The sequence below is a fragment of the Zingiber officinale genome, chromosome 7B (assembly GCF_018446385.1).
Source record: "Zingiber officinale cultivar Zhangliang chromosome 7B, Zo_v1.1, whole genome shotgun sequence".
Taxonomy (NCBI): domain Eukaryota; kingdom Viridiplantae; phylum Streptophyta; class Magnoliopsida; order Zingiberales; family Zingiberaceae; genus Zingiber; species Zingiber officinale.
In genome coordinates, this window is record NC_055999.1 from 8885249 (window position 1) to 8900882 (window position 15634).

At 37.7% G+C, this 15634-nt stretch overlaps 2 protein-coding genes across 2 annotated transcripts; both read right to left on the bottom strand.

The window, feature by feature from the left end:
* Nucleotides 1-8352: 8352 nt before the first annotated feature.
* LOC122005263 (probable protein phosphatase 2C 24) lies at nt 8353-10234 on the bottom strand. The gene is made up of 4 exons (XM_042560241.1): nt 9650-10234; nt 9226-9555; nt 9016-9121; nt 8353-8926 (listed from the first exon to the last, which is right to left on the bottom strand). The coding sequence occupies exons 1-4, from the start codon at nt 10097-10099 to the stop codon at nt 8550-8552; spliced, it is 1263 nt and encodes a 420-aa protein (XP_042416175.1). The 5' UTR covers nt 10100-10234; the 3' UTR covers nt 8353-8549.
* A 4059-nt stretch (nt 10235-14293) lies between these two features.
* LOC122004144 (pentatricopeptide repeat-containing protein At1g11290, chloroplastic-like) lies at nt 14294-15253 on the bottom strand. The gene is made up of 2 exons (XM_042559072.1): nt 14750-15253; nt 14294-14683 (listed from the first exon to the last, which is right to left on the bottom strand). The coding sequence occupies exons 1-2, from the start codon at nt 15251-15253 to the stop codon at nt 14294-14296; spliced, it is 894 nt and encodes a 297-aa protein (XP_042415006.1).
* Between the last annotated feature and the right edge of the window lie 381 nt (nt 15254-15634).

Consider the following 15634-nt stretch of genomic DNA (forward strand, 5'->3'; position numbering starts at 1 on the left):
TCAACGGATGACTTGATCTCACAAGTCATGGATATGATATATCAGGTTGACACATGAGTATATATTAGAGAATATATACTGAATGATCCGCCATGAGAATGTTTCATGGTGTTGGAGTGTATACTGAAAGCCTAAGCTTTGTAAACATTCATTATGAATAAAGAATCACATTTGGTCTAATTATCTACATTTGTTTGTAGTTGTTCATTTAACTTATATTGTAGATAACATAGTATGTGGTGTCACATACAGAAGATGATGTTATCAGTACCTTATAAATTATAAACAGTAGCTCACGACCAGAATGGAAAGGAACAAACCATTAGAAGGTCGTATTGTAATTAGGTGTTAGTTTATCTTGACTATATAATTACACTAGTACACTCAGAGTGTATTGAGTAGGACCATTTGAGGTCGTTTCTTTTATACTGACTTTATAAAGGAACAAAGACCTCGGTTATTATGGAAGTGTGTGCTCTTAATCCTAATATAATAACAAGCACATATATTTGATATTAATTTCTTTAATTTATCAATGGGTGAGATTTAGTTCGATGAATCAATAAGCCCGATAAATTGGGAAATGATATCACTTATAGTGTGTGTTGTTGATTATAGAAGGAAACTGTGTCCTAGAGATACTAGGTTGATAATGTCCCCAAGAGGAGCTCATAAGGATTGTCATGTTAAACCCTGCAGGTGGACTTAGTCCGACATGACGATAAGGTTGAGTGGTACTACTCTTGGACTTAGACATTAATTAAATGAGTTGTCAGTAACTCACTTAATTAGTGGACATTCGATATCTTAAACACAGGGAGACTAACACACTCATAATAAGAAGGAGCCCAAAATGTAATTTGGGATTGGTGCGGTAGTTCAATGATAGTTCTCTAGTGGAATGAATTATCATTGATAAAATTAAGTTGTGTGTTCGGGGCGAACACGGGATGCTTAATTTTATCGGGAGACCAAAACTAATTCCTCCTCTCGGTCCCTATCGTAGCCTCTTATTTATAGAGTTCTATACCCACCTATACCCACCTTCTATACCCACCCAATAGGGGCCGGCCAAGCTAGCTTGGGAACAAGCTAGGGCCGGCCTTTAAGGTGGTCGGCCCTAGCTTGAACCCAAGCTAGTAGGGCCGCCAAATTAAATTAAAAAAGAAATTTAATTTTAATTTTTATTATTATGTGGAAGATATAATTTAAAGAGAATTAAAAATAAAATATCTCTCTTGTAAAAGATCTACAAAAGATTAAAGAAAGAGATTAGATCTCTTTCCTTATTTGTAGATTGGAGAGATGTTTTATTTTCTCTTTAAAAATTATTCACATGTTGATAAAATTAAAATTATAGAAATTTCCTTTTATCAACCATGAAGAGATTTTAAAGAGAAATTTTATTTTTTAAAATTTCCGGAAACAAATTAGGAAGTTTTAATTGTTGATTAAAACTTGTCCAATTTGTTCTCCAATGATGTGGCCATTGAAGTTTGATTTGGAAAATTTATTTTATTTTCTAAATTAAATCATGTCAAGGAAATTGAGGAAATTTTATTGTAATTAAATTTCCTAATTTGCCTAGGCCAAGGAATATAAAAGAAGGGGTGAGGGTGCCTTCATGGGATAACCCTTATTATTTCTCTTCCTCTCTTATTCTTTGGTGTGGCCGGCCAACACCCTTCCCTCTCTTCTTCTTGTGGTGGCCGAACCTCTCCCTCTCCCTTGGAGCTCTTGTGGTAGCCGGATACTACTCGGAGAAGAAGAAGAAGAAGGAGAAAAAGCTAGCATCTCTTGGAGCTTGGTTAGTGTTTTGATTTTCTTCCTTGGTGAAGCTTCCTCTTTGTTGGCCGAACCTAGCTAGGAGGAGAAGAAGGTGATTGGTGGTTTCTCGTCTCGGAAGATCGTTGCCCACACAACGTTCGAGGTTAGAAGAGGAATACGGTAGAAGATCAAGAGGTCTTTCTAGAAGGTATAACTAGTAGTTTTTCCTTTTCCGCATCATGCTAGTTATTTATGGAAATAATACCAAATACAAGAGGCTTACGTTCTAGAATTTCGAATATATTTTTCGAAGTTGTGTTCTTTTGTTTCTTTCTTTTTCTTGTGATTTGATTGTTCTTTTTGGTTAACCTAAAGTTATTTTAGGAAATTAAATATTAGCTTTCTATTAAAGGTTTTGTCTAGTCGGTGGTGGTTGCTCCCATATCCAAGAAGGTCATGTGCCTCGCCACGTCAGTACTGGGAACCTTTTATGGAAATTAATATTTAATGGAATTAATAACTTAAGGAGACTTGGGTCGAACGTGTTAAGTTCCGCAGGAGATCCAAGTCAAAACCTAAAAGAACAAATAGATTAAGTTTTGGATCAAACGTGTTAAGTTCCGCAGGCGATCCAAAATTTAATTTAAAAGAACACATGGTAGCTAGGAAAAGGTTCAGACCTTTGTACAAAATTTTTGTACAGTGGAACCTATAGGTTTTCCGAGTAGCAACCAACACATGGATCTTCGTATGAGTGTCATAAACATTCTCATGTGACTATTGGTATGAATAGTCCTTAGACCTGAAGTTACTACGGTTCCCTACATAAGGAGTTGTATACTTCGGTATCGTCAAACCTTACTCGTAACAAGGTGGACTATAAAGTCGATCACTGGGTATGCAATAAATTATGCGGAGGGATGTGAGTGATGTAGATGGGATCTATCCATTCCATATGACGGAAGCGATATTTGTGGGCACCTTGATTAGTAGGACACAAGAAAGCATGGTCATGCGCAAATGAGTCAATATAAGATATTGAGCTTATTTGATTGAGTGTGTATACTTGGAGATCAAGAAACACAAAGATTGATAAGAGGATGACACGGTCGATGCCTCATTGATCAATCTAGATATCAAGGATAAAGGGACCAAGTCATACAAGATGATAGCCACGGATAGGTTAGGTCAGATCTCGACTTTATCGTCACTTGGATAGCAATGATGCCTTGCTAGATGTCACTCATTGTTTATGTATCGCAAATATTGATTTGGGTACATTGCCAACGTTACGAGAGCCTATAGGGTCACACACAAAGAACAAGTTGATATGGAGATGAGTTCATGTGATGAATCAATGGATTAAGTGTAATCCAAATTTGACTCATTGAGTTAGACTCAAAGGGATCCAATTGTTGGATTGAGTCAAGTTGCTTGAGAATCAATGGGTTGGACTCATTGGGTGAACTTGAGTTTACCAAGGAAGTTGAATGGTCAAAATTGAACCATTGGATTGAATGGGTGATTTTGAGCCATTAGATTAGAAGATGAAATGGTGGAGACTCTTGGTATACTATGGGATGGTTATAAATATCATTTGGATGATAATTTTGAGAAGATGAACAAGTGTTGAGACCCTTGGCATTCTTCTTCTTCCTCCTTCCCTTTCTTGGCCGAAATCACCATTGTGGTTGCTAGCACAACCTTGTGATTTCTTTTCTCCATCTTGCTTTATTTGTGAGACAAGTGAAGACAAGGCTTATTCGTGTGGATACCGTAGAGGCACGGACGCTTGAACACGCTGAGATCTGCATCTAAAGAAAGGTTGTTGTCGGGATTGCGAAAGGCACGCAACAAAGGTATAATCCTATCATGTAGCTTAGTATAGATTATGAATAGAAAATATTTCTTCCCTTCGCATGGATTTGCTGGATAAGAGGATCTAGTAATTTTTCCGCTGCATTTTCGCATCTTTGGCGCGCTAGATCCTAACATTATTTTTAAGAGAAGCTGAGTATATCTTAGGAGTGAAAATCATAAAAGATCGATCAAAAAGGCTTTTGAGTTTACCTTAAAAGACTTATATCACTACGATGGTATAACACTTTAATATGTTGGATTGCAACATTGTATCCCAAGACTCCTGAAGAAATAGTCAAAATGAAGAAAAAATCATATGTCAGTGCTATTGGTAGTTTGATATACACTATGTTATGTACTCGTCCTGATATAAGCTATATTGTTGGCTTGGTTAGGTGTTTCTAGTTAAACTCAGGATCGAGACACTAGATAGCAATGAAGAGGATATTAAAATACCTCAAAAGGACAACATGTTATGTATATGTTTCTAAGGATCTAGGATGAGCCTAAAGGACTATATAGATATATATTGGGTCGGGGACCTTGATGACAGAAAATGCGAATATGACTTCTTGCTAAATGGTGGTGTCATCTCATGGAATAGCAAGAAACTGACTTATATATCCTTGTTGACAATGAAAGCTATATGGCTTGGCTTGTGTAGCCTTATCGACAATTGAAGGTATATGGCTAAGCTTGTGTAGCCTTGTCGACAATGGAAGCTATGTGCTTACACAGCGTATGTGTAAGAGGTTGTCTGGTTGAGAAGGTTCCTGAAACACCTAAAGATTGCTGAAGACAATGGGAGTCATGTTACAGTGTTTTGTGACAGTCAAGCTGCTATAGTTTTTTTTCAAAGATTCCAAATATCACAGCAAAGATAAACATATAGAAATTAAGTATAATTTTGTAAGGGATATTGTTAATAAGAAATAGATAATTTTTGAGTATATCTCTATACGTAATATGTTTACAAATCTTTTTACTAAGTCATTGACTAAATAGTCATTTCAAGGATATGGGAAGTCTTGGTGACTTCGTAAAATGTAACATATATTGTAAAATCCCATGATATATTCAGTGTATATGTTGTTACATTTGGATTAAAGTCTCGATGAGTTTGTTAAGAGGTTGAGATTGGTCCTTACATGGACAATCGCCTCTATTTGTTACGTATAAATAGAAGTAAGACCATTTCTTATGAGATAACTTATGTAGATGTGAAAAGAGATATACCCATAAGTTAAGGTTGTTTTGATAATTGTGTCAAGATGAGATCTTTTATGTAACAATCACAGTAAATGAACCCTCCATTTACTGAATCTGCTTAAAGCCTGATTGAAATTCATATGTTGAATTCAGGATTAGACATTTGGTATGGCTAGATCGAAATATATGTACGGTGTTAAATTTAGAGAAAAACATGCACTCTTTTTAGTAAAGAGAATAATATCGTAGCATGTGATTCATACCACATGTGCTATGATGACAATAAAGGTAGTAGGAGAATGGATTCCTATTTTTCTACTATGTGAGGCCCTTAAGATTATAAGTTAATCTCAATTTTACCCTAAATCACTATTTAGCAATCTAACTTGAAGTTCTGATTAGTGTCTGTTACTTTAGTATGTTTCCTATTGGCTATAGGTGATTCGATATATGGAGCATAAATAGGAAAGTGACTGATTAGAATGAATAGATTCAAGCTAAGAAGGAAGATTAAAATAAATTTATATCTTTGACATTTATTCACTGGTAAACCAATTACAATTTTTGTTGAGTGCTTAAAATATGATTGTGTATAATTGTATTGATTGGAGATGTGAAATATGCTCTCGACATAATAGTCATTATGAGGGATTAGATATGTTAATATTGATGTAAATAATTAATCTGGGATAAAGACAAGTTATTGATGTTTCTAATTCGTTCTATAGAGTAGTTATATAAGGTGTAACAACTTTCTTAGCAGTAATTGCTCAATGTGCTTGCTGTCGCACGAACCATTTTTCCTAAAGTATGGATTAGATATTCTTATTTGGTCTTTGTGACTAATTAGTATTTTGCTCTGATCTTCGTAACTTGATTATAATATAATTTATGTGACTTACATGATTTTTGCCACTAGTTAATTTTTTGGACTGATTTGGACGAGTGGAAGATATAGGAGTTACGAAAATGAAAAGATGCCTCTTCCCCTTCTTCTTCCTCCTTTATGAGCGACCCTTCATCTTCCTCCACTATGAGCGATATTATTGTCGCTTGCCTTTATATAAGAGGCATCCAAGGAATCAAAAGAAAGGGTGTGAGCAAGCAATCAGCGAAGAACATGCCTCTATAGGATTTGATTTGTGAATCTTGAAGAGTTTTTCAATTTGTTCGTGATCATTCAGGAGATCATTGTACAATTTACAAATTTCATATTTCTGTATTTCATACGTTAGAATCAACAAAAACAGAAGTAGGATGGGTGGTTCAAGTGTGGTGGTGGGAGGCTGACAAGCACAACTGCTGCCATCAGTATGGTTGAATCCGATTTCAAGGTGTCGTAGAGGAACTTGTCCACCTGCTGTTCGTTTACCACCACATTGCTTTCCCTTAGCCATCAGTGGCCTTCCTTGTCTTCTGGCAGTTTCCTTCATTTCAGATAGACAGGCAGCACTTCGACGCTGTGCAAAGGTGAATACTTCCATCGAATGGTTCTGCTGAGCCCCACCCTCAATTTAGACCTCTCCCATGTCTTCATTGTGAATTGTCATCACAATCACCTCAGCCGGCAAGCGGAGCCCTAAACGAACTTTTTATCATCAGAGGTCTTATGTGTTTTAGATAAATTGTAACTTATTTACCAATATTATATTTGTTCAGCACGGCACGCAAAGAGGCGACAACACAATAAATTCACGCACTAGAATAACTCAAAGGGTTGGGCCAGACGCTGACACGCATTTTCAAGTGTTGCTGACGATGAAAAACCAAATTACCTTCGCATCCTGTGCAGATTTACAAATCTCTTTGAAACAGTTTGTTTACCCAATTAAATAAGTTCTTAAAATATTATCATAATTTTAAAATTATCATACATACTTTTCAAATTTTCTAATTGAATCGATTTTTTTATATATATCTGGAAAAATTCATCAGTCAATTTTGATCAAAATTCACTGATAAAGCTAGAGATCTCGAAATGACATAAAATCAAAATCAATTCCTATGTGTTCGTCTAGTTCTTGTAATTTTAAAAATACTATTAAACATTAATTTGACCCAATATATTGAGAGCAGTGATTTTTTAAATATGAATATGTTCAAAAAACTAATTCATATTTAAAAAATTATTGCTCTCAATATATTTGATCAAATTGATATTTGATAACATTTTTAGAATCGAGATAACTAGACGAATACATAGGAATTAATTTCATATCATTTTAAGATCTCTATGTCTATCAGCCGATTTTGGCCGAAACTGACTGATAGACTAAGAGACATGAAATCAGTTTCTATATGTTCGTCTAGTTCTCTTGATTGTAAAAATGCTATCAAACATCAATTTGACCAAATATATTAAAAGTAGTGTTTTTTTAAATATGAATATATCTAAAAACTTAATTCATGTTCAAAAAATCACTGCTCTCAATATATTCGATCAAATTGATATTTGAGAGAATTGATATAATCATAAGAACTAAAAGAACTCATAGGATCTGATTTCACTTCATTTCGAGCTCTCTAGATCCATCAATCAATTTTGATCGAATGAACCTACATTGATTTTATTTAGGTGCATTCAATCATAGTTTCAACAAAAATTACTATTCTCAATATATTATCTCAAATTGATATTTGATAGTATTTTTACAATCAGGAGAATTAGAGGAATACATAGAATTTATATCATTTCAAGGTCTCTAAGTCCATCGGTCGATTTCGATTGAAATCGACCGATGTATGTAAAGACCTTGAAATAATATGAAACCAGTTTTTATGTGTTCGTCTAGTTCTCTTGATTATAAAAAATGCTATCAAATATCAATTTGACGTAATATATTAAGAACAGTGATTTTTTAAACACGAATGTATCCGAAAAATGAATTTATATTCAAAAAATCACTACTCTTAAAATATTTGGTCAAATTGATGTTTAATAACATTTTTACTATCAGGAGAACTAGACGAACATATAGAAATTGATTTCATATTATTCCGAGATCTCTAAGTCCAATCAATTTTGATCGAAATGACTGATAAATTTTTCAAACAGAATGAAATCTATTCAACTTATTTAATCAATTTAAGAATGAGGGTAAAACGGAAAGTGAATACTTAATTTGATAATTTTAAAATTATAATACATAATCCATTTTAGTCTGATAATTTTAAAATTATAATACATAATCCATTTTAGTCGATATCTTAACGAACACGGATATGAAGGGAGGTACATATAAATACATAGATCATAGTCAATTCCTGAGAATCGATCCCTAATTATTATACTAAAAATATCATGCACCTATCATCTACGTTACCTTGAGGGTCACACAAAAAAGATTAAAAACTACCTAATGAAATGTAAGATGATGGTAAGATGGTCACTTACACTTAAATTCCTACCGCTTTCGTTCAAAGTTGGCAGCCTTCTTAAGCACCCTTCTTTTCCATCTAATGTTGTCCTTTCCACGTTATTCATGCACATTCCCTTTTTTTTCCCCACCAACTCAATTTGAAAATATAAATATCTTCTATTTGATATAATTTATCCAAACATTAAGGGATAACTTCAATTTTTCATTGGTTTGCCAATGAAATATATAATATATATATATATATACATTTTAAAAATTCTTACTTCGAAATTTTCTTGTGTATTTATTTCACTTATAAATTTTTATGTATGTTCTTAAAATCTTCGGTACTAGCTATTGGGGGTTCGCCACCGTGTCCCTCTTCCGCTGGTTTCTGAGATCCACGACGACTACGCTGATGTTGTCCGCACTCTGCCTCGCCAAGGCCAGCTTGGTCAGCAGCAACGCCGCGTCTAAGCACGACGAGTCAGCGCCGCCTCCGCCCTGTTCTCCGTCGTCGTCCTCACTTCGGCTCGCGGTGGCCGTCTCTGCAGCTTCGCCGCGGCGGCCCCCTCCCTGCAGGCACATCCTCGCGATCTTGCAGGCGGTCTCGTTGCTCAACACGTCCCACAACCCATCGCTCGCCAGGATCAGGCACTCGTCGCCCTCGTCACGCTTCGTGACCGTCACCTCCGGATCTGGGATCACGTACGGCTTCAAGTAGTCGTCTCCTGCTCCATTGAGATCGGTGATGATTAATTTCCTCTATAAAAAATCCAACCTTTTTACGAGAAAGAGAAGCTTGAGACGCCGAGCTTACCTATGGCTCGAGACATGGCAAGCACTCCGAGCACCCTCGGCCCATCCCAATAGATCACCCGACCACCGGCTTCTTCAATCCGCAGCAGCTCATCTTCCCGATCTGGCTGTCGAATTTGTACCACAAATTTCTCAGTTCTGATCACAATTTTGTACCAGATGATTCGTATCAAAAGAAACATTTTTTTTGTGCGCATGCGTCTTATAGTACCTTGTGATCGGAGGAAAGCGGGATCGGAACGCCTTTGCGGCAGAGAACGGCGCGCGAGTCGCCACAATTGGCGACCACGATGTGGGTTGGGCTAACGACGGCGACCACTGCAGTAGAACCCACATGGTCCGATCTAGGCGGCTGAAGCTCGCACCGGCAGCCTGGGCCTGAGCGGATGCCGTCCCTATTGGCTGTCTCCGCATCCATCCGGGCGAAGCTCCTCTCCATCGTCCCCCTCCATGCCTTCTGCGTAGAAGTGGCATCCAATCCCAGCACTACCACATCCTCCGCCACTAATTGATGCATCCGATCCCTACATAGCGCGGCCACCTGCGTAACGCGGAAGAGAAGGTCATCAACTGTAATGAAACAATTCTGCAGGGAAAAAAATGAAGAAAGCAAGTGCAGCATCTTAGCATCTTACATGAGAGCAACCATGCCCATCAAACACGCCGAAAAAATGGTGCTTCCCCAGAGTCAGATCGCCTCGCTGGAGGAAATCAGGACGAATGGAGACCGCATCTTCCATATCTCTCCTCCTTCCGCAGACCTCCGATGCCCCATACCTAGGACACCTATCCGTCATTTTCAATACCTCTGACGCCCCTACAGGAGAAGGCTCGGTACTCCCACTCGCCGGCGGCTCGGAATTCTCCTTGCACTCGGCAGTTGCGCCGCCAGATTCACCCAACCTCCGACGCTTCCTGCTAGTTTCCATCTCCACCAAGTCAGGAGTCTCCGTACCGGGGACGAACTTGAGCCTCCGCATATCCATCCGCCGCTCAATCTTCGCCAGTGGCCCAGACTCACACGAACTCATCGCCGTGGCCTCCGCACCGCAGCTCGCAACTCCATGGAAGATCTCAGCCATCATGGATGGATTCACTTCTCACGAACCCTAATCGATGGAACGTATCGATCTGATCCCCCTTCTCGATCCCCTTCGATTACGAATTGGAAGATAAAAAGAGGCAGGAGGCGACGTGTGTCCGAAGCAGCGAGTACACTTCAGACTCGTCGTGTGAATACCCAAGTTGTTACCCTGCATTTAAATTGAGAACAAGATAGCCCCACGAACTTGTCCCAATGCTATGTCTGGCAACATTATCGTGTTGGAATTGGTTGATTGCAGTAGGCAAGGCCGGCTTCTTTCTTTCTTTGTCTCGCCGAAAATGGTAAATCTCCACCGTTGATCTCGCCTGTCACGCATCGTGTCCAGGACGCGTGGAAAGTTAGGACACGTGGTCCACTACTGCCAATTGCCAAAAGGCAGAACGTTTTTTTTGTTATCGATGAGTGGGACCGTCTGATCGAACGGTCTGATCTCGCCTAAGTTCTCGATCGTATGGTGCCAAGGCTGTAACGTGGCGTTGTCGGCGCCGTGCACGGCTTGTTCGGCTTGGTATTTTGGTTTTTTTAGCAGCAAATATTGACACGTCGGGAAGGAAGCGGAAACGAATCAATAATTAAAAAAAAAATACTAAATATATTTATAAAAAAGAAGAAGCTTTTTAATACGGGGATGCGGGATTGGTCGGCTGTTGATTCGGACGACGCGTGTCGTGAATGGCGGGGCCTTAATATCTATGTTGTTTCTTTTGGAAAAAAAAAGTTATTAGGAATATAATCATCTTATTACAATGTATATTTAAAAAATATCTTAAATTATTTATTTCAATAAATAAATAAATAAAAGAACAGATATTTTATATTTTTAAATATTTTTATATTTTTAAATATTTTTATATTTTAATTAAGATATAACACTTAATATAATACTATTTTAATATTATAAAATAATTATCCAAGTAACTATTATAATTTTTTTTAAAAAAATTAATTAGTATAAAAAATTGATGAAATTTAATAATTTTAAATAATATTTTAATATAATAGTATTTAAATTTTAAAATTTAAGGTTTGAGATTTTATAATTTAACTATAACTATATAGGAACAACATATTATAATTTATTTAAAGTGATTTTGTCGCACTCAAAACTATTTTGATAAATTTTATATAATTTTAAGTTGATAAAAAATCTTTTAATCTAACAATATTTTATATATAATAATTTTGATTAAAATAAAATAATCAATTTTTCATATTTTTAGTAACTATCAATTAATTAACTGTTATAATGTATCTAAACTTTTAGAGTTATAGTTAAACCTTAAATTTTAAAAATTTGAACTCAAATTCTAATCTGTTAATATTATTATATTAAAATATTTTTTACTAACTTTATAAAAATAATTTAAATTTATTAAAATTATTTTAAATTTATTAAAATCATATTTGAAAAAGAGATTTTTTAGATTTTATTTTTAACCTTTAATTTATAGACTTTGTTTTTAACAAAAAGCACTTCTTAATTGATCTTCAAGATGCTGACTATTAGACTTAACTGGCGATTTATAAATTGTTCTTTTATAAAAGTGCAATGAAACTATTAATCGGCGCATGCACCAAAAATCGGAGTCCTGCTATTAAATTAAGGACAATGCTGAATGCATGAGCTGGGATTTAAATTTTAGTATAATAGGGATAAATATTTTTCATATATATTAGTCATTATTTTTAAGATTATTAATTATCCGTAATTTATCTTTTCCGTGTTAATCTTGAAATAAATTGACGGAGACACTAGGAGCGTATTCATCTTTAGATTTTAACGATTTAGAATGAATTTTTCTTTATAATTTTTAAATTTATTATATTTAAATTTTAGAGTAATATCATATTTTATGAGTTAATTATATCCTTTCTCATCTATTTTCATATATAATTTTTTAAAATAATATCTAATCAATTTTTATTAATACTTAATTGATTTTTTAACTAATTTAATTAATTTTTAGTTAGATAAATTCATTTTTTAATGGCCAAATTCTAACCATCTGATTTACTGTTAAATTAAATTTTGCAGGCTACTTTTCGTCATGTCAATTGACGTACTTTTGAAGAATTTTCAGTTTTTTCACCGACTTATAGCATTTTGGTCATCCAACTACATAAGTAGTGAAAAGATAACACCCTCATTTGAGATGCTTTAGTATCATCGGATTCATGATAAAATATAGATGGCGAAATTAGAGTACATAGTAACCTTCTAGATGGTAAGATATTTTTTTCCTCATAAAAATGAATCCCATTAAAATCAACCCTCATCCTAATATGATCCGAATATCCCCTGAGGCATCTCACCACCATAAGGCACTTTTGTTTAGGGTGCTAAAATAATATCACTTGGTTTAATGTTTAAATGGAAGCGTCTTCTGTTGTTTTTTACTAGTTGAGTGGAAACAATTAATATGAAGAGGTTTAAAGTATGTTCTGCACAGCATGCAAGAGCAAATTATTGGGCAAACAATTTGCCAAAAATAGTAGCAATTAGTAGAATTTAAATATATCAAATTAAATTTATTTATCTGTCAAGATAATTTGAATAGATAATTTCAGATTATTAATAGAGATTGATTTTTACTAAATGTTGACCATAGAGTGGCTGAGCGAACAGAGCGCCTGAGTAGCAAAGTCCGAACGATTGAGTTTGTATGAACGAGAAGTCGTGCGCATGAGTCAGAGAGGACGAGTGTCGAGTGGGCAAGTGGACAAATAAGCCGAGCGGCTAGGGTTGTAAACAAACCGAGCTGAGCCGAGCTTTGGGATGTTCAAGTTTGTTTGATAAGATAACCGAGCCGAGCTTAAAATGAACCAAGCTTTTGAAATGAGTGTTCAAGCTTGGCTTGGGTTATTTTTTATGAGCTTGAGCTTGTTTGAAACTTGGCTTGAGCTTGGTTCATTTAGATGTTATCAAGCTTTCAATTCAAGCTTGACTTGAGCTTGGTTCGAGCTTGGCTTGAGATTGGTTTGTTTAGATGTTATCAAACTCTCAATTCAAGCTTGTTTGATTGTTTGAAACTTTTAATTATTTGATTGATTATTAAAATTGATAATTTAAATTTATTTATTTATTTTATTTTATTATTTATTTGGTATATTGAAAAGAGTTTTATTAATAAATATGGTCTGTGAATATTGTTCATGAACGTTGTTCACGAACGTTGTTCACGAACGTTAACGAGCTGAACACTTATGTGTTCAAGCTTGTTTGTTTAGCTTAACGAGTTGTTCAAGCTTGTTTGTTTAATTAATCTTATGTATATTGAACGAACATAAAGAAGCTCTTACTAAGCCGAACACCAAGCTTGTTCAAGAACGCTTGGTTCATTTATAGCCCTACGAGCGGCCTAATGTCCCAGGCGGCTGACAGGTCAAGCAGTGGAGACTGCTGAACACTGAGTCTCTGGATGAGTGGAGCAGAGCGGCTGGACGGACTACAGGTCGGGTGGGCAAGTGGTAGAGTGGTTGACCAGGTAGATTGGCCGAGCGACAGGGCTGGCAGAACGGTCGAGTCACCGATCAGACCGAGTGACAGACAAGGCAGAGCAGTAGAAGACAGAATGGCCGAGCGAGCATACGACCTGACGAGTGAGCAACCGAACGAATATTCGGCAGTCCGGGTAAAACAAAACCGAGTGGTCAGGTGAGCGTGCTGCTAGATGAGCGAATGGGTGGACGAGCATGCAACCAAGTGGAGGAAGAGGCCGAGCGAATGAGCAAATGGGTGGGCAAAGAAGTCGAGCGACAGAGCGGGCGATCAAACGACCTGGCAGAGAGGTCGAGTGGGCAAATGGACCGAGGCCTATTATGGTCGTAGTTTTCTTGAAACAGATTCGCTCCACCTCCGGCTGTGCTTTGAGGTTTACTCATAGGCCTGTTCAACCGGTCGATTAACCGATTTACCGATTTATCGATTCCGGTTAATTCCGGTTTATCATGGTTTATGTAAAACCGGTTAACCGACTGGTATTCTTACCGGTTCTACCGGTTTCGGTTGAATCGGTTCCGGTTGGTTAACCGGTTCCAACCGAAAACCGGTAAAGATTATTGGGCTTGGGTAAGTGGGCTTAGTCGGCTTGTGCGGCTTTAACTAAAGCCCAATTAAAACTTCTTAGAAAAAAAACCCCACGTTGAGCGACCGCAGAAGCTAGACTTACTGGCGTTAATCGATCAGGTTGAATGCCACTCTGCTGCATCTCATTGAATAGATTAAGACATTAAGTGCAGAGTTAGCATCACCAGTTTGCTCATAGCCAGAAATGATAGAATTCCAGGTCACCAAATCTCTATCTACCATTCCCTTAAACACCTTATGTGCTTCTTCCAAATGACCCAACTTCGCATACATGTCAATTAACGCATTAGACACAAACAAATCTGAATCCATACCGTGTTTGATGCAGTAAACGTGAATGCAAAGACCCGATAAAGGATTCTGCAGGGGTGTGCAATTGCAAACTGGCAGAATGCTCGTCACAGTGACCTTATCCATGGGCAACCCGAGCATCATCATCCGCTCAAACAATTCGGTGACCGCTGTCGTCCTACCATTCTGACAAAGGTCGGAGAGCATCACATTCTAGCAACCCAAGTCTTTTATCTTCATTTCGTCGAACACCTTCCTGGCGTCGTCCGTGAACCCGAGCCTGGAGTACATATGGACGAAGGACGCGGAGACGAAAACGTTACACACAAAGCCAAGCTTGCAGGCCAGGGAATGAATCTGCTTCCCCCACTCCAAGTCCCAGTAGGCTTTGATGGTGACAGGGCAGGTGAAGGAATCGTCGAATCGGGGCAGGCGGAAGGGGAAGGAGAGAGAATGAGACAGCGGAATCACGCGAGGGCGTCTTTGAGGAAGCCGTGGTGGGCGTAGCACGCGATCATGGAGTTCCAGGTGATGGATGTCTTGACGGGGGCGTGGCGGAAGGTGAGGACGACGGAGGGGAGGTCGCCGAGGCGGGAGTAAAGGTTGAGAAGCTTGGTGACAAGGAAGGCGTCGCGGGCACGTCTGGAGACGAGGAGGAGGGCGTGGAGCCGTGGAGAGGTCGAGCGAGGCGAAGCGTGGCGTAGGAGACGAGGTGGCCGCTAAAGTCCACCATCTCGCCGGGGTCGCGTCGTCCATGGATCGAACGGGGAAGAGGGCGGTGGGAGCGATTCAAAACCATCGATGATGAATGAATGCAGTTCACCGAAGTCTTGCTTTATGAGTCGCGCGATAGCTTGTCAGTCGGTTCCGGTTTATCGGTTAAACCGATAAAAAAAATTCCAAACCGGAAATTGACCAATAAACCGATTAAAACCGGTTAACTAGAACCGGTTAAAACCGATTAACCGGTTAACTGGAACCGGTAAGCTATCGATTTCGGTCCAATTTTCGGTTTCCTGATTTTTTTGCACAGCCCTTTTACTCGGGTCGTATGTTTCCCAGGATGCAATGATCAACCGTGATTCCCACCAAGTACTAGTGGTCATGGCGAACTGAGTGGGTACCTGACTGCTATCA